At 43.0% G+C, this 23554-nt stretch overlaps 1 protein-coding gene across 1 annotated transcript; it reads right to left on the minus strand.

Moving 5' to 3' along the window:
• Window position 1: 1 nt before the first annotated feature.
• Window positions 2-23350, minus strand: acbd6 (acyl-CoA binding domain containing 6). Its single transcript, XM_068743854.1, has 8 exons — window positions 22919-23350; window positions 22676-22740; window positions 22254-22350; window positions 20318-20394; window positions 16938-17043; window positions 14404-14493; window positions 1976-2006; window positions 2-156 (listed from the first exon to the last, which is right to left on the minus strand). Exons 1-8 carry the CDS (start codon window positions 23252-23254, stop codon window positions 2-4), a joined length of 957 nt encoding a protein of 318 aa, XP_068599955.1. The 5' UTR covers window positions 23255-23350.
• Between the last annotated feature and the right edge of the window lie 204 nt (window positions 23351-23554).

Genomic DNA, 23554 nt, shown 5'->3' on the forward strand with positions numbered 1-23554 from the left:
TTCATCCTTTTGGATCAGTGCACTGTCGCAGGAGAGAGGAGATGGCACTGGATTCGGTGACCTCCTCAGGGAGACAGCCCTCCAGGTCTTTGATGGACGGGTCAGCACCGGCGTTCAGCAGAACCTCCACGATGTCAAGAAACTCGCATGCAGATGCTAAGAGAGAAAATAGAATCAGGGAGGTTAAGAATCCAACAACGATTATAAAAAAATAAAAATGTGAACTTTGTGCACAACCTTGAGCTTTTTAGTCATGCTAGCAGTTCCCTCCATACCATTGGCACAGACACTAGCACCGGTAAATGATGTGATATTGCCCCCCTTCACCTGGTAAAGCCCTCAGGGCTATAAGATTAAAATATTTGGACTTTGGTAGCACTTATTAGCAAATGTCTGCATGATGGTGTATGTGGTGAGTGTGACAGCCGCTAATCAACATGCTAACTGTCATTGTGAGAATGTTGCCATGCCAGATTCAGCAATTATTTCAAAGCAGTCCAGTCTAGGAGGTCTGAGCTTGGCGGTGTCCTCCTGTTGAAACGATGGGCCAGATATCAATTATTCCCACTTAGATAAAATGCCCAAGTTGGCAAAGTGATTGATCACGCAGCCGTTCCATGCCCGTTACAGATTGGAGTGAATTTTCTCTTTGCGTAGTGCAGTTGAATAAAGCATGTACAGTAGAGCAGTTAATGAAAAGCCCATCTGCAGGCCCGGCACTGACACTGGCTTGGACGGGTAGTTCTCTCAAGCACTTCCTTTCTGCCCCACTAAAAGGGTCTTCCTCTACATCTGAGGGGGAGGAAGGAGGATGCTTGTACTTTCTTAACCCAGTTAGCCGGTTCCTCCTCTCTTGATGCACCTCTCTCCCCTCTTCAGAGTGCTCCCCTCCGTTGGTGTCAACCGCTTACTCCTTTAAAGAGCAGGCTCTGGGCTGCGCCACCGCTGATGTCAGCAGCCATGGTGATTGACAGCCAGGCCTTTTAGCCTTCAGCCTGGGGGTGGCAGGCGGACTGGCTGGCGAGAGTACGCACATGAGATATGATGCTACATCGGAATGCACACGAGTGTACGAGTGTGTTTGTGTGTGCGCTCGCCCAAGTCCAGTGAATAGCACAAGGTCAGTGTGCAGCCAAATCACACTAACAAAGCATGGCTTGTTTTTTCTAGCTCTGTATGCAGTCCTCTTGTTACTCTAAATAACATTTTATTTAGCAAGTGGCGTGTGTGTGCGCGTGGAAGGCGTCTCGCCCGGGCCTTGAGCTGTAAAAAGTGGCTGGCCCTCGGGGGAGCCGTGGAGGAGGAGAACAATTTATGGCGAGCAGTAAACCCTCAATTAATCACTTGCCAGCCACTGTGGCCCTGTGCAAAGAGAGGTGGGAATGAATTTTCATTCTCTGCTATTTGTCTCCTGGAGTTCATCGCTTATGTTTATTAGTCATCTTTTTAGGCTGCATCCAGGGCTGCTTCTTTGGAGGTTGTGTGTGTGCAGATCTATGGTGGGTGATGCAACATATCCACTCCAATGCCACCAACAGATGGTCCAGCCACACACACTGGACAGGGGAACCGCCCCTCAGGGACATGTGTGTTGGGGCACAAGAGGGTCAGGGGAGTCGAAGGACCAGTGCTGATTTCCTCTGGGAGGCATGGTGATTATCACACACACACACACACACACACACACACACACACACACACACACACACACACACACACACACACACACACACACACACACACACACACACACACACACACACACACACACACACACACACACACACACACACACACACACACACAATAAAAGGAATATAATCCAGGTGAAAAATACCGCAAGCATATAAGCCTGCAGGAGAGAACGCGAGTAAAACAAAAACAAATGTTGGCAAGCATTTTTTGGCAGTAAAAAAAATATATATATATTTCAGAAAAATTTGGACAGTCAAGATGAAAGAATTAATACTCTTACCATAATGCAGTGCCGTTTGTCCTTCATCATCCTAAAAGACAAAAGAAAGGAATAACAGCCACAGATTGGCGACCAGAAGGAATAAAATGTGATTATTGCATCTCTGTGCATCACGTACTTCACTCCCAAATCAAGAAATCAAATTCAACTGCTAGAAATCAGTTCCTCACTACATGTAAGTGTAGTAAAGGTTGACATTATCTTAATTTCAAATCGATCTTTCAACTTGACCAATGCTCTTCAGTGGTCTGACACACACTCCTCTGGTGCATGCAGCAACAGATCATTTTAATGCTAAACACGAATCAATTAATGAGGGAATTTAACCCTGACAACATCCAAGATCTCTTCCATGCACGCTTGTGTGAATGGTTGGAGACAAAATCCTTTAACGAACGATGGAGCGGGGGAAAGGATGCGTGTGTAGGCATACAGGTATAAGACAAAAATATGACGGTCATCAACGGGAGATTCAGATGTTAATCACTCAACTCTTCAGAAACGAAACATTTCCTTCCATGTTAAAAAATGCCACCGCAGTGGAAATACTTCCAAATTACTCAAACTGTTATGGAGAAATGAATAATACATCTTTCCACCTTTGCCTTTTTAAACAGCAGCTTACATCATGGCCCGTCCGGTTGTTGATTCTGATGCCTCCCTCTCTCTCTCCTTTCATTATCACTCTCCCTTTTCCACTCAGTCCGATCCTCAATCCATCCATTTCAGTAGCTCTCCTCCTCATTTTTCCTGCCTTCCATCTATCTGGACCCAACGCAGAGGGATCCTATTGTTCCGTCTGTCTGGCAGCACTTCAGGGACCTGCTGATTGGATTAGAGCTTTCTATTCCCTCCGGGTGGATCGCAGAGCACAGATGCAAATCACCACTGGCTTGGAAAGCGTGCCGTAGTTAATCCAACACAATGCTGTCTGTCTGCAAGTTAAACCATAACCTGCGACATCTCCTGGACATTTTCTCCCTCTTTCATAATGACAACCAAAAGACATTTGCAAACAATTACATTGAAATAAACCAGACAGACAATCTTCATAGGAGAAAAAAAAATGGGTTAACCCTGGCACCTTTAAACACAAGATAAAACCCATTCCCAATTTCTTTTCTATGTAATTTTTTCAGCATAGTGAGCATGTGTGGACGGCTACGCACACGCTCAGCTTTATTATTGCCTAGCTGAGATTATCGTTATGTTCATTTAACCAAGAGGTCTGTGACCTGCTTTGCCCGAGTCAGGCACTGAATCAGTTCAGTGAAATGTGGCTTCTGTAATGGAACCCAGTTCAAATCCTGTTCATTTTTTATTTTTTTTTGAACAGGAAGCAATTTCCCCCCCCTCCATAGGGCAATTATATAAATAGGCAATTTTACATCAGACATGGTGAATGACAACTGGTGTCAGATGCAAAAAAATAAAATAATAAGTCTACATTTCTGCAGAAATTGAAAAACTTCAACTTGCATGACGGAGTAACAAAAGTCTCTTTAAAGACATCACACGTCCAGATACGAGGAGAATGTTGCCGAGGTGGATTTTAAGCTTCTCGTACCTGCGTAGACTCTGGTCAGATCCGTCGTTATTCTATCAGCAATAAAAATCAAATGACACCACAGTGACACTCCACTGCACTCAAAGGCAGATTGAAAAAAGAGCCTGAAATAACTGCCTCATTCTCATGGTAAACTTTGCAGCAATCTCAGAGACTTGACGCCGAGTCACTGGTGAATTGTGTGCTGATATGTTGAGGGAATTTATGTCACAGCCTGGATCATGCCATCATGAACACTCATCACCATCAAGTGGCTTTCCATTAACTTAAGCAGTATGATCCAGTATGCTGCAGGATAAAAACAACTATTTATATTTAAAAATAATTTTGACTGATAACACTTGAGAACTGAATCATAATTCTGCATCATGCATATGGAAACAAAATGAAAGTTACTTAACATTGCCATTACCCAGACATAAGGTACATTTACAACTGCTCAACTGCAAATACAAAAAACAAGTTAATTTTATAAACTCACGCAAATAAATTTAAATAAAGGTTTCAGAAAATCTTTCAAGAAGCATGGAAATGTGTTGAGTGGCGTGTCTGCAGTGTACGCGCTGCTTGCATGCTCATGTGAGGGGGTCGGTGGCCTGTCCTCTCAGCGTCCCCCAATGCCCCTGCATCCAGAATGGAGGCTTGATGGAATCATACAAAATTGGATTGTCTTCCATTTGCATTGGAAGCAGCCTGAAATACACTCCCTCCCCTCACATTCCTATCCTGCCACTCTATCCGTATACCTGCAGTCACCACTGGCAAACCCCCCCCCGCATCCTCAACCCATCACCGCCTCTGGTGCACCCCTGGTTCTATCCCATTACGGAGGCAAGTGACACCAAATCTCTGCTTTTACATGTCACCCCAAGTTTCCCTTTGCGGTGCAGAAATAGAGCTGGATGTCAGCGGAGTGCTCAATCAAGCAGCTGCTTGCACAATACCTGCAGCAGCAGAGATCCAGCACGATGGAGTGCATCACCCTAATGGGATGGAGCAATATGTTGAGGAGCAGCACGAATAAGGATCGTTCCGTCATGACACTGCAGTGCTGCTGAATTCAAGCCGCATCATTTATACAACATGAACTGCAGGAAATAAGATGAATGAAAAAACGATATCTGATCAAGGTTGTAGCAAGATATGAAGAGCAGTTTTATACCTTTACAGATCAAAGTAGCACTGACCAGTAGAGGTCGACCAATTATTTGAAAATGAAATCCTGATTTTACAAGAAAGTAAAACATTTCTACATCGATGAACGGGTGAGCTCTCACTCAAAAGGTACTAGCCTCCACCCGCCATCCTGCACAGGGTAAACCTTTATAAAAGTCGCAGATGAATTTATGTGTTAAACATGAACTCTTTTGTACAATCAGTTCCATATTCATTCATTACTCTGGGCTGAATGATCAGCATGTCACAAACCTGCAGTTCTCACAAACCAAATGTTTGCTCATCCCTTAATATTTACATCCAATGATACGACCACTCTGGATGATATTACCTTGACCTCCAGTGATGCTGTACGGAATTTGGAAGTTTTCTTTGAAGAGCATATATGCTTTAACTCCCATATTAAAAACACTACAAGTAGACATACCCGATATCAAATAAATACAGATTTATTTTTTGCTTTAGTTACTTCCTATCTGGATTATGTTCTATATTATCAGGCTGTCCAAATAAGTCTATAAAGCCTCGCCAGCTGATCCAGAATGCTGCCGTGTGTCCTGACAACTAATACAAGGGATCATATTTCTCTCATATTGACTTCTCTCCACTGCCTCCCTGTGAAATCCAGAATTGAATTTAAAGTCTCTTCCCTAGACTGCCAAGAACTCCCAGGAGACACTGCCTGCCTCTGTACACATTCCTGTCTCACTGATGCATGCTACCAACTCACCGTGTGGGTCACCATGAATTATATAGTTAGTCACTTATATACTATTAGCCATATTTCTATTGTACTGTCATTACTGTGCATCTGTTTGTCCCTCTATGAATTATCATCACAGCCAAAAAACCAATTAGACGCGCCATTGACTGACCTCTGATCGGGCCGAATAAAAAGGAAATGGGACAAATGACTGCGTTCTAACATTTGTGTATTGTTCGGTTCATCCTATACGACTGCAGGTATAACCAGAACATTCGTCAGGGAAGCGTTTCAACTTGTTTTTCTCCATTCATAGATACAGCTGATGTGACAAGAACTCCTAAAACATGCAACCCAGGTGGCTTCTACCTGCATTAAATGGATGGAGGCCAAAACATAATCCAGTCATGGGATACGGGGGGGGCACAGAATTTTCTCAAGGCCATCTTTGCTTGAACCTAGCTGTCTGTGCTCCAATTTGTTTGCTCGTGTCTGAGCCAGACAGAAGACTGTGGGTGGAGGTTAAAGGTCTGTAAATCCTCTGCCAGCTGTGGCGTCTACGGCAGCATTCGAGATGGAGACAGCAGCGAGTGTGTGCCGTCTCATGGACTAGAAACCTTTACATTTCTATACCAAATGTGAAGAGACCTTCCAAGAACTCATCTAGAGCTCATATCCCCCCCGCCCCTTCTTTCTAAAGATTTTGCGTGACTTCTGATATATACTACAAATGTTGTCACCCAATAATAAGAATAATTTAATTACCAATCATAAAATGGGCAGAATATTGGCACACAATGGCATCATTACAGTCGTTCACTAACAAACGTTTTGCCCTTAAATGGGAAAAATACTTTAAAGGTGCTGGAATTTAAAATCAATAAATCATGACAGTCATTTTGAGACATTAGTGTAATTACAGTGAACAAACAAGACCTTAGCCAAGATGATTGGCTGTCATCTTGGCTAAATCACAAAACAAGGAGAGCATTTTACATCCATTGAGCAGTAGATCACTTAGTATGAAAGTAAGAAGGGTAGAAATCACTTACAACCGGTTCTATAAGCCACTGCAGAGTAAACAAAAGCTATCGAATGACCATGAGGCGAGTGCATTGAGGGGAGTGAAGATCCATTTAATTCCTTTTTTATTCCCCTCACTATTATATCATCTTCCTCAAACCATTTTATTTCTTGGTCAAATTTCAGGCCTCCCTTTGCAGCCTCTCTTTTCTACTCCCTACTGTCCGACAGCAACATTAAGCAAGTGGAGAAAAATAGACAAGCAATTATGATTTATGATCAATGCATGCAGCAGCTGCTGACTTTTATAATGACAGTGGTCGGGGGAGGGAGACAAGAGTGTGTGTGGGGAAGGGGGTGTGAGGGGTGAATCGATAGGCAACTGAGACCATTAGTATGCAAATACCAGCAGATAGCATTATGATGAGCAGGGGCCATTAATCAGATCAAAACACAGATCTGAGGGAGAGAGAGAAAACGAAAAGCAGGGCAGGCCTCCATCATGCTCCAGAACAGAGCAGCTTCTGTGGAACCAGCATCGCCAAGCACAGAACCAGTTTGATTACCAGTACGGAGCAACGACATGATCTATAGACAACATTCTTCTCTTCACCATTACATTATAGGTCAATTTAAAATTTCAGAGGAATGTAAAACATTTGAGTTTAAAGTGTTTTCAAACATTAAATTCACATTTTATTGGAAGCCTTTTTTCTCCATACCTTCACTCAGTAGTAACTAAGCGCTTTAGAAAGTTGTTGAATCCTGCAATGTGACTGCATTGCAGGGGGGGGGGGGGGGGGGGGGGGGGCTCCTGTGTTAAAAGGATCTGCAGACCAGGGCCAGCCCTAATTGAATCTGGTCTCTTGAGCAGGGAGAGGTAACCTTGCCACTAATTGCGTGAGTACTGCCACCCATGGTTAAATTAGAAGGATACCGAAACTGCCCTTCAAACCCTGTGGGCGTGTCCTTCAGGTAACCCGTTGCACCCCCCCCCCACACACACACACACAAAGTTTTCATATCCTCAGCAAACTCAGTTTGGGGAAGGGACCTGAAATAATTCACAGACTAAAAGCTGACAGAAGACCTGAAGGATGCCAGGGTTTACAGATATTATGTAAGAGTTGTCGAAATGCCAAACGAGTGTGATGCACCCGACATGAGCACAGGTCATCCCTCCCAAAACGACTCCCTGCAGTGCAGCATCTACATCGAGTATCTGTGACCGTGCTCGGTCTCATTGAAAAAGGTTGAAAATCAAATTACTCAATTTAATAAATTTTGTCTTTGCAGTCTGAATCTCCACTCGTACTCTTCCCAACCCCCCCCCCCCCCCATCCCAAAATCCCCATGTTGTTGAGTCCGATTGTTCCCATGGGACACCTTTGCCCCCATTAAAGCCATCAGAGGGGATGATAAGGTTGAGACTGAGAATTAACATGACCAAAGGCCCGTCTGTCCTCCTGCGGCTCAACGATGACGTTTAAAAAGAAATGTATAAAATAAAAATACATAAAAGGCTGTAATATGAAAATCAATGGCCGCAGGCAGCCGGGGCTGTGGCTGAGGAGTAAGAGACTCATAAAGCCGAGTACTGTGGGAGAGACTGATGGAAGGCAAAACACTTTGTTTATGCTCTCCTCACCCCCCCCCTCCAGCCCACCCCACCCACTGTGCTTCCAGCTCTCCCTCTAACCCTCCTCTGTCTGAAATGGTTGAGGACAGCTTTAATGCGCCTGACAATTTATGTGGATGGTTAAGAACGACGGAAATCAAATAGTTGAGTGTAGGAAAGACTCTGAGTGGCCAATAAGAAAGAAACAACAGCTGATGATGGCAAAGAAGATTGTTACCTGCTGGAATGGCTTTTTAGACTCCTGTCAACTTGCTGCCTTTTTCTGAGTGCTCTTAACTGTACCCATGTCTGATGCGCCCTTTTAACGCCGCAGCAACAGCTTTCGTTTAATCGAGTTGAGCTAATGTGCAGCAAGCACTAAATATGAATCCCGTAGGAGCAACTCAGAGTGACTTATAAAATGTGAACTGGTGTGTGTGTGTGTGGTGCATTTTCTGTGTCTATTATGCTTAACCAAAATGTGTTCCGAGCCCGACGTACCATTGCCTCCAATTAATAGAAACCAAACAATCAAATCAAACGTCTTTGTTGGTGCACTAAGCTGTTGACGTGTCTCAGAGTCCTGTGTTTGGCGCTGAGACATGAGCGAGCGTGACGATCCTGACTGCAGCCGTGACCTCCCGTCGACATTCATGCACGGCTGAACGGCAAACGAGCTCGAGCAAAAGAACACAAGAACACATTCATCCCGCCCCAATGCTATGGCAGTCAAGCAATGTTTGATACCCAAATCACAATGAGGGGAAAGTCTTTTTTTTTTATATATATAGAATTGTCATAATACAATACACATCCAGAGAGGTAAATAAACATGTACCACGCTACAGGCAGTAAAATATTAAACGTTTCAATCACTGTACATCCTGTTTAGCAGCTCCATTTGTCCTCTATGTTATTCATGTTCAAGCTTTCAAGCCTCAACGCATTTGGTCTAACTTTCCCACCTCGCTACCTTCTCCGTGCAACCCTATATATTCTGGGGGATATGTTGCACAATTGCAATCGTGTGTACAAAGCACACACACACACACACACACACACCATTATGACAAATCTTGCTGGATATTTGTTATGACTGGCTCGACTGAGCCATTAGTTATAGAAGGCTGTGCTGGGAAAGGGGAGGGATACAAACATGTAATAATACCTCCACAGTGGAATTTCAATCAAGCACCATGGGGGGGGGGGGGGGGGGTGTTTACTACTTTGATCACAAGTAGTTGACGCCACAGTAGAAGCCACATATGAAGGGGGTTACTAGTCTCTGCGCTACAACAGCAGATCCAGAAAGGTTCTACAGTACTATAGATATCAGACAGGATAAATAGGTGGTTAAAATACAGTATTACTAACATCTTCCAGAAATTGAATAAAATGCATTTCATTTTGAAAGGTGATGAATATACACCGACCATTTGCCTAATATGGTATAGGTCCCCTTCTGCTGACAAACACGCCCTGACCCATGGAGTCCACTAGACCTGTGAAGGTGTGCCGTGGTATCTGGTGCCAAGACGTGGCAGTAGATCCTTCAAGTCCTGACGCCGCCCGTTTCTGTTGCTGGAGCTGAAGCTCATGTGCCCATTATTGGTGCCTTTGGTGTTGGACCCTGACTGGTCTGTGGCTATGCAGCCCAATACAGAACCAACCGCACTACAATGCCTAGCGAAAGAACGCCCAAGTTCAAACGCAGCTGAAGATCTAAAGGACATTACAGTGAAGACCAGAACATCAGAGGACCCATCTCCTTGAAAAGACATTTTTGAACAATGTATACTCACATGATTGCATGTATAGAAAGATTTCAAACCTCATTCTACTGCAGAATGAGTACTGAAAGATAGCCATTAATCCACGTTTTAAGAAACAAAGGATGTCCACAAACAACAATGCTCCATCCTCAATCGATATGTGGACAACATTCAGGAACAATCACTTTGAGGACTGTCAGGTTTTCTAGCCTCGAGCCATGGGCCCCGACTTAAAAACTACCGGTACATGGAGCAACCATACAGGGACGGGCATCAAGCTCACGTAGTTGTACAGGTATGCAAGAAGGGCATGGGAGATTTGGTTTTTGTGCAGTGTCAAAACATTTGCCTGAACAGTGTGCAATACACGAAAGGATCTAATTTAAGATGCCAGTCTGACAAATAGCAACACAATCTCCAGACGTCAGTGCAGGTTCCACATAATAATAATAATACATTTTATTTATATAGCGCTTTTCTAAAAACCCAAAGTCGCTTGACTGTACACAAGAGTTGTTGCCTGCCCTCTGGCCACCGATTGCAGGCATTCCAGTCAGATATTTATTGCTATTGATCAAGCTGGTCCTGGCTGGAGACTTTTGTTCTGCCGGCCTGAAGATCCAACCTCAATTAAGTTATGAATTTCTATCTGATAGACTGGAAGCGCTTAGGGCCTGCCGTGGCTGTGCTACCACGCTGGATTAATTAGAATTAGCGGTGCTGTGAGTTGCCCTCCCTGCTTCATGTTTTAATACAAAGGAAAGGCAGGGGTGAAGGAGGGATGGAGGTAAGGGAATGGGGGAGGGAGAAATGAGAGGGTAAAGAGAGAAGCAGATGGAAAGGAGAGAAAAAGAATAGTTGAGGGAAAGCATCTTAGACTTTAGGCCGAGAACCTGTGCTGCTGTTCATCCAATCCCCTACTTTAAACCTCAAAAACGTTTCCTTCCTGAAAATGTATGTGGTTGACTTAACCCGCATCTCACCTGTCCTCCCTCATTGTGAACCTAATCTCTCCGCCATCATTCCAGACCTTTGGTGTATCCTGCAGCACCTGAAAACCAAAGCCCTGCCTTCGACTCGAGTTCTCATAAAGATGCATGTCCTTTCTATAAATGCATGTTTCCATGACAACACTAGAGCTTGTTGGGAGGGTTAGAGGAACATTTGGGATTGTCTCCCAGAAAACAAAGGTTGAGGTTTAGCTCAGAGTGTGTGCGATTACACCATCCGGACAGAATTGAACAAAGCGAATATTAATTATTCCATCATTTTAAATAAGATGCATTGATTTACTTCTGAAACTTTTGTCAAACATTTTGACGAATACACCGATTACTTTCTTGCAGTAACAATCACTGCCACAATGCATTTGCATGTTAAATGTGTAGCTAAAACATGGTTTAGTCTGCAGCACTAAATAGAGAAGAGAGAGGGCCGGCCTTGCTGTCTGACAATCTGCGCCACCAGCTCTCTAAAGTTCAATAACTTGAATTGTACATCTAAAAAAATAAATAAATAAAAAAAGCGGTACAAATGACAAGTCATTAGAGTTTCAGCTAAGAAATCGTACAGCCCATCACACCCCATAAAACAGAAGCAATACACAAGTTGATTCGTTGGAGTGTACTTTGGAGTGCTGCCCTCTTCTACATTTGATTTTGGAAAAAGACCTTCATTTATTACACTATTGCATTTCCTCTGTTCAAAAGAGAGATAGGAAATCGCCACCCTTTCACACTGCCATGCCGCTAGTACTTGTGGCTTGACATTGGTTTCTTGTTCATTGTGCCTTCATGCATCCTGGCACCAGCTGCTTTGCCCATGCTGCAGCATCGCCATCAGACATCGTCTGGCATAAAGAAAATTTAGAACCTCTGCCCATAAGAGTCTAAAATTACAGAACCCGAGTTCTGCTTCCGGTGAGGAAGAACATGGATCTGAAAACGATTACAATTATTCTTGCATTGAAAGTCAAAGAATATTGTTGGTACTGTCTAAATGTCTTTAAAAAATATAAATAAAAAAGTTGTGCCCTTAATTGATAAAAAACTATTATTTACTAAACCCCTATAAGTGATGACGTTATACTGTGATCAATTTTCACATCCTTCATGATATGATGGCACCTCAGAAGAATAATCTCAACTACAATATAAATCTAGTGTTTAAACAATTTCCATTATTACATAGAGGTTTATTTCCAGCTTTCGCGCCATCTGCCATGTTTTTTCTAGGGGTATAATCTGAGGAAACAATGATCTGGTTGGGGAGATGCACCTCCCAACACTCCGGTCTGAGATCTGCATATCCCAACACATGCAGCTACCTCTTCTAGTCCCTCCCTGCCTTGATCCAGGATTAACTATCAAATGAGCACTTAATGCAGGTTACCAGGGTTTGGGAACAATTCACAAAAACAATCAGTTGATTAATTTTGAACGATTTTCCTCCTCTGCTGAGCAAATAATACTTTGTTTCAACTCTGAAGTTCCCCTCCTCTTTTTTTAATCAACAAATTAAGCATAAATCATGTTTGATCTTTATTTACTGGTTGCTGGGCAGTTGGTAGAGGTCAAGAGAGATTACTGGTTGCTCTAATAGCTTGCAAAAATCCCAAACATTCCTCCATTTCTCCCAGGAACATGCTCAAACTACACTCTCTCATTTGACAGTGCATTTGGGGAAAAAAGCACAGTAGCATAAATTTCAAGCCCAAAATGCTACTTTCCTTCAGCTCTTCTCCAGCTCCACTCACTGTTAACCAGACACCAAGAAATAAACAAAAAGGAGATGCTAATGAGAAGCACATCGCTCTGTAAGCTTTACATAGTGAGATAATTTGGCATTGTGACAGAGAGCTATGATTTAGCTTACTGTATTTTCCTCCAGCCACCTCTGCCACCTAATAAATCTGTTCCCAGTAACTCTGCTGCACCCGTCCAGTATCCTAATCGTTCAGCTAACGCCATAGGTTTCCTTTAACACCCAAGAGATAGGCAGAGGAAACGGTCCCAGTGATGAAAGCATAAACGCTCCCCCCAAAATATTACTCTAGTGCTAATTCCTTCACAAACATTGCCCAGATGTGATATTTCAAGCAAAACTTCATTTAAATAGTTGAAATAAACTGGAAAACTCTAGATCATCATCATCATCATCCTCTTTCCCTTTAGTCCATTACACATGATTTAGGATAAAGGAGATTGTGCTTTGGCAAAAAAAGTGAAATCCAACAAAAGTGTATGGAAAATGAATTAAAAGTCCGCTCAAGTTCAGCCATCCATTATCACTACCTGGCCAAAGATTTATGCTTCCTTCTTTGACTGCTGACAAATCTCGGAACATTGGGATATAAATTCAAATTTTAATGATGGATACACGACTGCAAATACAATACATCCATTAAAAAAAGCCTCCATCTATACATCAATCATCCCCTGCTGTCATTATCTTGATATGGCCCTAAATCATTAACGAAGTGTTTCATAGTTATCCCACTGTTAAGTCTTTTGTGAACCAGTCGCCACAAACCCAATACCTTCCCTGCAGGCACTGAAAACAAAAAGGAGTCACACACGACCACCAAAGAAAAAGTAATTTGTGAAATGTCCTGATTATGTGGGTTGTGCAATGTAGAACAATTTGCCTGATTACTTCCAATTGATTCGGCCTTACAGTTAAAGCCTCCGTGTGCAGACTGGTGAACTCCACTCTGTTGTGCTGCTGCGCAGCGAAGAGAAGTCATTTCTGCGATGTGCAGCTGACCCAGCTTACCGTCAAAGCTAAAGCCTCCTGGATGCTTCTAAACCTCTGGGAGGTTAACGCCACGCTAGCTACCAGCTAACTGTCTGCCAAAGCTCCTGGGGATTTGTACGTGGCACAAAGTGAATTAAAGGTGACCTTCTGGACGGGAGTGTAGAGATGGCGATGCTTTAGATGCCAGTATTTGCCTTAAGTTCACACGAGTACCGACATCCAAAAGCAACAAAAGACTTGTGTCCTGACCGCAGGACATGATGCAGCGTATCCTCATCCATTTCAAGGGATCAAATAAGAACATTATATTTCTCTGAAACGGTGAACAAAGCATTTTGTAGCGAAATAAATAACGTAGCCGATTCTGGCTACCAAGTTTAGAGATTTATGTTATTCTACAGTTGGTATCTTATAATATAAAACAGCTTTATAATCCCACAGCACATCTCCCCACACGAGATTTCTTTTATTTATTCTTTGGAAAAGCTGAAAAAACAGTGATGTTTTCTGTTCATATAAAATAGGTCAAACTCAAGGGAGCTGTGGTTTTGGAATGCAAATATAACAAATAATGAATTTTAAAACGACACAAGTCTGTGGGGAAGGAATTCGGTTCTTTGAAATAAACGGCATCCAATGAGACTTTCCAGGTAAACACATTGTCAAACAACAGATTTGACTTCTGCTCATAAAGCCACAAATTAGTCACACCAATAAATCGTATTGTTTTAGGCGGATGCTGAACATTATGTCTGGTTGGATTATCAGATGAAATAGTTGCTTTCTGTAGACAGTTATGACTAAAACACTCACCTGGCTGTTGATGTCCGCTTTGTACTGCAGTAATACAGACACCATCTCCTTATGTCCTCGGTCACAGGCCCAGTGCAGCAGCGCCCGGCCCTGAAACAAACACCACATGATCGCTTTAAATGGCAAACAGACTGAACAAGAGTCACAGCACTTGTGATTAAATTAGCTTAGCTCCTCCTCACGCTATATCTGTGCTACCTCATGCTCCCTAAAACTGGGACTTTAATCTGCATTGTTGCTTTTAGACAAAATAAAATAAAACCTCAGACTGACCCGAGTACAGGGTGTAGAGATGCATAACCTACTGGAAATTATTTTGTTGGTTGTACGTGTGCAAACAGGAGCAGTAAGCTAGTTCAAACGCTGACCAAGGTTTCTCACACACACACAAATTGCAGCAACTGGACAGTCTGCAAGAGTCGATTGATGGTCCACTATACAGAAAACGAGAGCAGGCCTCTGATCAGCAACCCCCAACTCGCACACACCTCTCCCTAGGTCCAGGATTCTTCTAATAAAACTATGCAAGCTCATTTTTCAGTAGGCCAATTAGGTAAAGCAAATGTTCCAAGTCCAGTTCTGTTTCTTAAATCATATTGATCACCATGGCCGCATGCTAAAATGGATCCTTGTAAGCCAGGGCAGAATACCAATAAGTTAGACTTGTTCATTTTTTGCTTGCTCTCCATCAGGTGTGCTGCTGCCGACTGCTAGCCCCATTCACACCGAGGATTCAGTTTACTACTTCCTGCAGGATGCTGCACACTCAAGTATTGAATGGGCGTGTGTGTGTGTGTGCGCGCTCAAATGTTGATCAAAAAAACTCAAAGTTACTAGTATTTGTAGAGTGGACAAGCCTCCATATTTAGAAAAATTCTGAATATGAAAATATGAAAGCCAAGTTACTAAATGTTAGTCACCTGCTGGTCTAGTGGGTAGCTGAAGAACCTAACCCGTCATACAAATACACAGCTGTGTATTATATGCATTCAAATATATGGTCCTGATTTCCCTCTTCTTACTCCTTATCCTCTTACTGGTCATGCCACATGTGTGTAATTCTGCATGTTTGCTTTAAAAAGTGCATTGCCAACAAGCATTAGCAAAATAAGACATTGTTATTTTGATTGGTGAGATTTTATGTGAAAATGTGTCGCTGCTCCTCTCGGACAGGCTCCCTTGTGAAAGAGCTTTTGATCAAAGGGACATAACGGATTACGTAGCGCTGCATTCCTCCATCGACTTGTATCATCACACCGACGGCAACACGCTTAAGGCCTCTAATCATTTGTATGTTACATTCAGACTCAACAACTGAGACAAGATTTCTTTTATATACTGATTAATAATGGAACAGATTGAAAATGAATAGATTCTAACAAAAATGTAGAGAGTTTATACATAAACAGTAAATTATTTTGGGAAGAAAAACAAAATATTTGATTTCTATTTGAATTGTGCACATTGACGGATTATTTAAATTAGACTGACTCCTCTCAATTTATAAATCACACACTTCCAAAATATTTCATATTAGTGATGTGACTTATTTAACATTAATGATAATCCCTTCATGGCTCCATGCTACAAAACCATAGTGATAAAGCTTTTCATGATCCGTTTGTGATACTGAATATAATGCTAATATTATGCTAAGAGATGGACTTCTAATTTCAATTCTGAGCCTAAGGAATTACACGATCAATGCAGAATGTGAAACCACATAATGTTAAAATCCACTCTGTGGATACCGGAGTGTCTCCCAGTGTCTGGTATTTTTTTTCACACTTTCTTCAAATGCACAATGGGTGGATCTTTGCTCATACACCCAGAGAGCAAGTACTGGAACACTTCATGCGTCTTTAGGTTGCAGAACCAGATCAGTCTTCTCACTGATGTCAAACTTCACTACTGCCCTCTGCTGTTGTGAAAGTTGCCCTGCAGGAGAGCGAACAGCAGCACACAGACAGCCGAGGTCCCTGGACCATCCGGCCTTTGGCTGAGATCTCGCCAGCCGACCGCCTGCGTGCGTGCGTGCGTGCGTACCTGAGAAACGGCTGCAATGAAAGAAAGGCTCGAGTGTGCCATTTGGCCTGGCCGATAATGAATCAAGGACAGACGAATGGATCTCAGGGTCAATCTGGAGAGCACCTCGTGAACGTAATGGTCGTTCACAGAGTTGTGCATCTCAGCCTGAGGAGCAGTTCTCATGTGATTGTGGCATCAGATCACAGAAACTATTATTGAATAAAAGAAAACAACCGTGTAAACCAATCCCCAGTGACCTTTGGTCCCCATGATAATCTTGATGACAGTCAATATAGGTGACAATAAGCAGCTGGTTACAGGACACCAGTAAGGCAGAGACCTCGCATGGGAGTTGAATATGAAGCCGTGACGGATCAACCGTTGAACAGAATTACTAAAGTTCTGTAAAGACGTATTATGGTAGTAATATTACTGCTCATGACAGCCCTCATAAGTAACAAGAAGCGATGCCACAGTATTTCTATGCTCTTGGGTTCGGTAGTTACCTCTTCGTCTCTCGTATTCACATCCAGATTCTGGGAGCTGATGGCCTTGGTGATGTGTTCGATGTTATTTTCTCTGCAGTAGTCAAAGATGTTCTTGTCCTCTTCCCTGAGAGTATAGAGAAAAGTAGAAAACTTAACTCTGATCAACATGACATTTTTGTGTTAAAAAGGATAAGACCGACGGCAGTTTCCTTTGGTTTTTACTTGACAGGATTTTTTGAGATACTGCATGTGTCTGCAATTTCAGAAGCTTGTCTGAGATTACTCTGAACACAACTCGTTTTTAATAATACAGATAACTCTTTGGAAGATTTGTCCAATCTTTTTGAATGTATACTTTCAATGTTATGAAAGTAATGTAATCCTCTCATCCCCCTTTGTGCTGCTCTACGACAAAATACTCAAACACGGGAAAAGAAAACCAAAACTCGACTAACCGCATGGCGAGACACGACCGGAGACAAGTGCAAAAACAGTTTACATCAGAGTAAACCATCCCCTTAATGGCGTGTCCATTCAAGTGAGTACACAGGATAGCAAACGCCATGTTACTGTAGAATCAAAGCTGTCGTTAAACTGGTGTGATACTCAGGAGGTAGCAACACGTGCCACAACCCTTGGGAACACACACACACACCCCCCTCTGATTATATCTGTCTAATCACCTCCTGGCATTGGGGACTTGTTTGGGGAGGCAGGGTGCGGTGTTGGTGGTGAAGGAGGGGAGAGAAGGGGCAAAATCTCATTTAGAGCTCGACGCCTTCCCCTCCCTCTTACTCACGCTGGCCATTCAGATTAATTCAATTTAGTGCTCTATTGTCTGAGAGACCCTTGCAGCTTTTCCACCTCCATCATCCCAAGGCCAAATCCTACACTTCCTGTCCATGATCCCAGCTGGCTCCGCCTTCCAAACCCCACAGGAGACAAAGAGATCCGTGTCCCATTTTGAACAAGACGTCCTTTAGCGTTTTGTAATTTTGAGTACAAGAACTGTCGTGGTTTAGGAGTGCAATTCATTTCCACGCCAAATTTGGCTATGAAAATTCAAAGATTTAAATATAGAAAGATGTACTGAACTTCAGGCTTTTACAGTTTCTCCTGAAATGACCACCTCTACAAGACATCAGAAAATACACTTCTATGAGAGCTACATTCAGGAAAAGAACTTAAGCCCTATCACACTGAATGTATTCTTTAGTTGTTACAACGTATTAACAAGCCCCGTATCCGTTACTTGATTAATCGGCGGAAACACTTGCTGACGTTTGAGAAGTCATTTGACACAAAGAAGTTCAGATGATTAAGACGGAAATTATTTGAACATCCCGCCGGGAACATGAATGATTGACCGCTTCATTGGCCAGTGGCTTGTTCTGCGTGCATGCCCGACAGACAGACAACGAATTATTGAGAGTCAATGAAACCTTACCATGAACCACAACCCTCCAATACAGACTGCACCACAAGGCAAGCAAGCAAGCAAGTGGGCACAAACCAGTGTGACTCAATCACAATTTGTTGTGAGAATACAGATAAAAAATTGATAAGAACCGATAGACAAAGTTGAGTGTTTGCGCTCTTGAATGAACTCCAATGCTTCTGCTCAGTTCTCTCCTTCCCCTCATCAGCCCATGATGAATTATGAATCACTCCTAGCACTTCCACTGACAGCTTATGTATGAGCGCGTTCATTTACATACTCTTGATTAACAGTGTATGTTTATTCATGAGCTTCCAAGAAGGGCCACACCCACTATATCGGACGGCCACAGTGACCCCGAGTGTCCCTGGTGTGTGGCTGCCATTCGTCTCTGCAGCAAATAATCAATAGACCAGCTCATCGGTCTTTTGCCGATGGTCAGACAGGGCTGACTTGACAGGCAGATGACACATGTGCACATTTATAAAGCGTGAGCACACGTACAAGCATGTGGTGAAGGTTAGAATAAGCTCACATACGAGCATGTGCACACACAGACACACAAACAAATGATTAATGAGATTCTGAGTAATGCAACAACTGCACCACAATGCATGCTGGGAAGGTCGCAGGCAACTCGTCATCACAACAGCTGTGATACCAAACGCTTTGTATGCGGTACGTGCTCATGTGTGTCCCAGTCCAGTGTACTGGCCGATACGTCCTTCATCCATACGCATACAGCAGCAGCCCTACCGGACCGCCATTGGATGCCCCCGAGAACTCGAGTAGCTCAGCGTTGGCTTCCAGCAGAGTCCGTAGAACGAAGCTCCCACTGTTGATCAGAATCCTCTCTCAAATGGGCGAGACAATTACCAATGCGCCATCCAATGTCTCCTCAATCACACACTGATCAGCTCAGCAGCCCAGAGATATTGCTTATCAATCCTTTTTTGTCAATACGCACACACGGACCAAGATGAGCAGTAAGCAATGCAATCAACTGTCTGGTTAACAGGTGCTAAGCTGTTTAATATGAAGAATGTGTGTGTGTGTGTGTGTGTGTGTGCGTGTGTAAGAAAGGAAATTGAAACGCAGTAGAGCAGTGAGTGTGACAGTTCCACCAGGTTATGCATGGATTAGGATGCAATCGCGTCTCTGCTTCGGGACGAGCGTGTTTGTGTGTGCACACATGTGGAAGTGTGTTGTGCTTTAATGACTTCTTCCTCACTAGCTTCCCTCTGGCTGTCGTAGTTACTGGATTTCACCGAGGGGAGCACCGCTCAGGGAAACCCGCTGTATCTGCCTCCCTCTCCTATTCCCGGTGCGTCGTCCTCACCACTCGCCAACCCAGCCCCCCAAAGTACCCCCAAATCATAATGTAATTAAAACAGGGGGGCATGCCGGCCATGTCTCCCAATGACCATGCATACTAATCGCATGCAGCCATTTAGGAGGGAAACCAGCTGAATTCACACATCTCATTTTCCCCTCCAAAAGAGATCCTTTTTTCTTTGAAACGAAGATGAGGTTTTTCAGGTTGAGTAAGTCTGCCAGGCAAAAGCAAATGGAGAATATATCTCATTAACATAAATCAGAACTGTATGTCGTCCCTGGGCCCTAACAGCAGCTACGGTCTGTTGAATGTAATCAAATACAGCCTGAAGATCAGTCGTTAACAATGCCAGGGTTAGATCGAGATGATCCAAACACCAAATAAGTGGTGGTTCACAGTTGGAGTAGCGTTTTTCCAGTATTCTCAACAACTGATGCTTTGTCCTTGAAAACAACCCAAGATCAGGGATAAAGACAAAGGCCAAGATTTGTGTTGAGTCAACAATGCTCAGCGAGTACGTGAATCTGTAGCAGATGCTTTTGTCTTTCCCTTCTTAATGCAATAGGTCATTTCTGATGGATGGTTCTGGGTCTGTCGTACGTGCATTAATGCAGCAGTAAATACCTGATCGTCTCTGCCTGGTACAGAGAGCTGACAGCTGCTCCTCCAAAACAAGTTCTTCTTTCTGCACCTCGTCTTTCCTGCAAAAGACAGTCCCACAAAAACAAAAAAACAAAACTTTTACTCAATACAATCAGTTAAGGTACTCTATGCAATGATAGTGAAAGTCAAAGCAAACTAGAAACTCAAGTCTAGCTGGCATGGCGTTTTGTAAAGCTGGCTTGTGGCACACAGCTGAAGCTAAAATAATTCTGAAGTCCATGGAGCCTTCAGGCAATGACCTCATAGCTAATAAATGTCTAACAACATGTGCAAGGCCCATATAAAAAGATACGACACCTTAATTTGTGACTCTTGTTAATCTTCTGGATTTTTTTAATAATGGAATTCCATATTACATTCAGTTCAGCCAAGACTTTATTACTCTGCATATTCTTCACCGACCAAACCTCAACTCACAAAAGAACCCACACAAATCTGATTTTAGAGAATGGGAGAGTGGGAGAGAACATGACAAGGGAAGCAAAACAACTGTGTGTGCACTTTTGGGGACAACGTAATTCACTTCAGAAAGTCAGAATATACGCTGATGGACTGGCCCTTCTCTGCAGTATAATGTAATATAAAGCCAGTGTCTGCTTTACAATCGAGGCAGGAACAGGGGTCACATTCTGGCTATTATTCTCTCCCTTGCTCCTCTGGCTATGCACTCCTTACACCATTTGACCGTCTCCGAAAGAATAACCACTGATGCTTTGTTAACACTAATACAATCATCCTTTTTTCAGGGGGTTATTGTACATTTGCTACCCTGTCTGCTGAGCTCACCCCTGGCATTGTGCAGCTGTGGGGCAGTCAGTAAGTACTGCCTGGTAAAAAGAAAAGAAGGTGTCAGGATTGGACATGTGCCTGACAGTGATGGGACGGAAGACAAATATGGAAGGAGAGGATGGAAAGGGAATTATACAAGACCAAATGGTTTAAGAAGAAAAGAGGGTACAGGAAAGATTAATAGAGAGAAAGCAAGTAGCATAGCAGTGGAGAACAAAGAAAGGAGGAAAAGGTTCAAAAATAAAGATGTAAAAGAATCCAAAGGAAAAGCAGGAGATGAAAGGACAAACGTGAGATACAGAACAGCAAGTCACACAATCCATGTGACGTGCATTTAAAACAAAAGTCAGCTTTTGTATTGTAGGAATTTTTACAAATTATTTCATTGCAAATAAATATGTATGATGTTTCAGACCCAAACATTTATCTCATTTCATTTAAAAAAGGGGCCATGAGAAAAAATAAATAAATAGAAGAATCACTTTTCCCGTGTTTCTACACTAACATTTTTGGTGGTTTCGGGGAATTACCAAACAAGAAACTGCAAAATCAAACCACCCAGTTAATCCTGGATGTAATGTGTGACCTTTAAGGAAAACTACCCAAACCTGCCAGACTTTTCCAAAACAATGCAGGTGGAACTCTTATCCCACATTCACCTTGTGTAGAAATAAAAATGACCCAACACTCAAATATCCACATCCATATTCAAGACAGTAATTCTGAATATTTCATGCTTCGCTCCAAAAAATACAAATATTAAGAGGCACCACAGTGCATGGGACAAAAAGACACTGCAATACTGACCTCTGCTGACAAAAAAAGATATATACCATCTTCCTAAGGGAAGCACCGAGATTGGACGCTTCTATATTTGTAATGTTTTACGTTGTGGAATGCAGATGAGCCAAATACACCCAGTCAGTCAACTGTCTCATTTAAATAAAAGCTAATGTATGTTTAGTAAAAGTGTGTGGTCGGTGAGGATTTGCAATTCAGTAAACAAAGCATCAATTCATTGTGATACAAACCTTCGTCGAGTTCAGTCCGTACAATCAGAATCAATACTGGCAGTAGGAGCCACTTACACAAACGAGATCATCATTACCTTTGTGCTGCCTTCAGGGTCTAAAACATTGACACAGGAAATATACTCTCGCATTGCCTGCTCAGCCCCCATGTCTCCAAGCTGCTTCCAGGCTTGCCTGCAACAACATGAACATCACTACCATCTTATCATAGATTATGTAATGGTTCCCCCCCTCAAAAGTCATTCATAATAAAATGTAATTAGGCGGAACAGGAACGGCACCTGAACGAGTTACTTGTTTTTTCACAATGACATTTTGATTTGTTTTGGATGTTTGGTCGAAAGCGAAAACATTCAATCTTCACGTATGCTTCTGCATATTAACACATGCAATGTGAACTGAAAAAATTCCCATGTAAACTTCAGTCCACGAGGACAAATTATTTGGACATGTGCACAGCACAAAAATGTGACAATGTGATGGATTTTAGTCTCTATACCATTTCCGCTGTCCTTCAAAATCAAAGAAGCCAGGCTTTGGTGCATTGCATTTTCCCACTTTGACCTGAAAACAGTAAAAGTCATGATTATTCATACGCACTAGCCTTCAAAACAGGCAACTAAGAAGTACGCGGGCCTACAACACAAGCCAACATTCATTGTTGGGCATGCAGCACCAGTTACTGCTTTTAGGGGTTAACTCCATCCTGCACAACCAGTAATACCACTAACCAATTGCTCACCTGTTTGAAGCGTGCATACAGGTAAAGCAGCTGGTCCCTGCTGGTCAAGTGAACCAGCCCTCGTACCCGGTCAGCTGCAGACTCAAACTCACGCACCAGCGCGTCACCGTCCAGCCGGTCACCCATTCCAATGGCGCTGCAGTCAAATTTATCCAGCCCGAGGTCAGAATCAGAGTCCGAGCCCGCTCCACCGAGCGGCTCCCCTGTGTCGGGCCGGGCTGGGTCTGTACCCGAGCCCGTCGCAGTGTCCGGCGAGGACGACGGAGACCCAGAAGCCATTATTGTTATTATCAGCGTACCGTCAAACACGACCTGCTCCGAAAACCCGTATGACATGTGGTAATAACGAACGCGAAGGGGCCGCCAGGTATACGTGTATGTATGTGTAAATATCTATTACAATTTCAGCGCAGATTTTCTTCCAATATTCCGAAATCGTCAAAACCTGTGATCGGATCTATTTCCCACCGCTGGTCCGTCCCTGGTACGTCATACAAACTATTCCGGGCTTGCCTAATGATAGCAAGAAAGGTTCCGGTAACAATCCTCTCCTGTCTTTTTGGTAAGAAAAATAAATAAAACAATAAAAACGTGAACTTTACAGTTGTTATGCCTCGACTCTGCTACGAAGTAATT

This window comes from Brachionichthys hirsutus, chromosome 9 (assembly GCF_040956055.1).
Source record: "Brachionichthys hirsutus isolate HB-005 chromosome 9, CSIRO-AGI_Bhir_v1, whole genome shotgun sequence".
Taxonomy (NCBI): domain Eukaryota; kingdom Metazoa; phylum Chordata; class Actinopteri; order Lophiiformes; family Brachionichthyidae; genus Brachionichthys; species Brachionichthys hirsutus.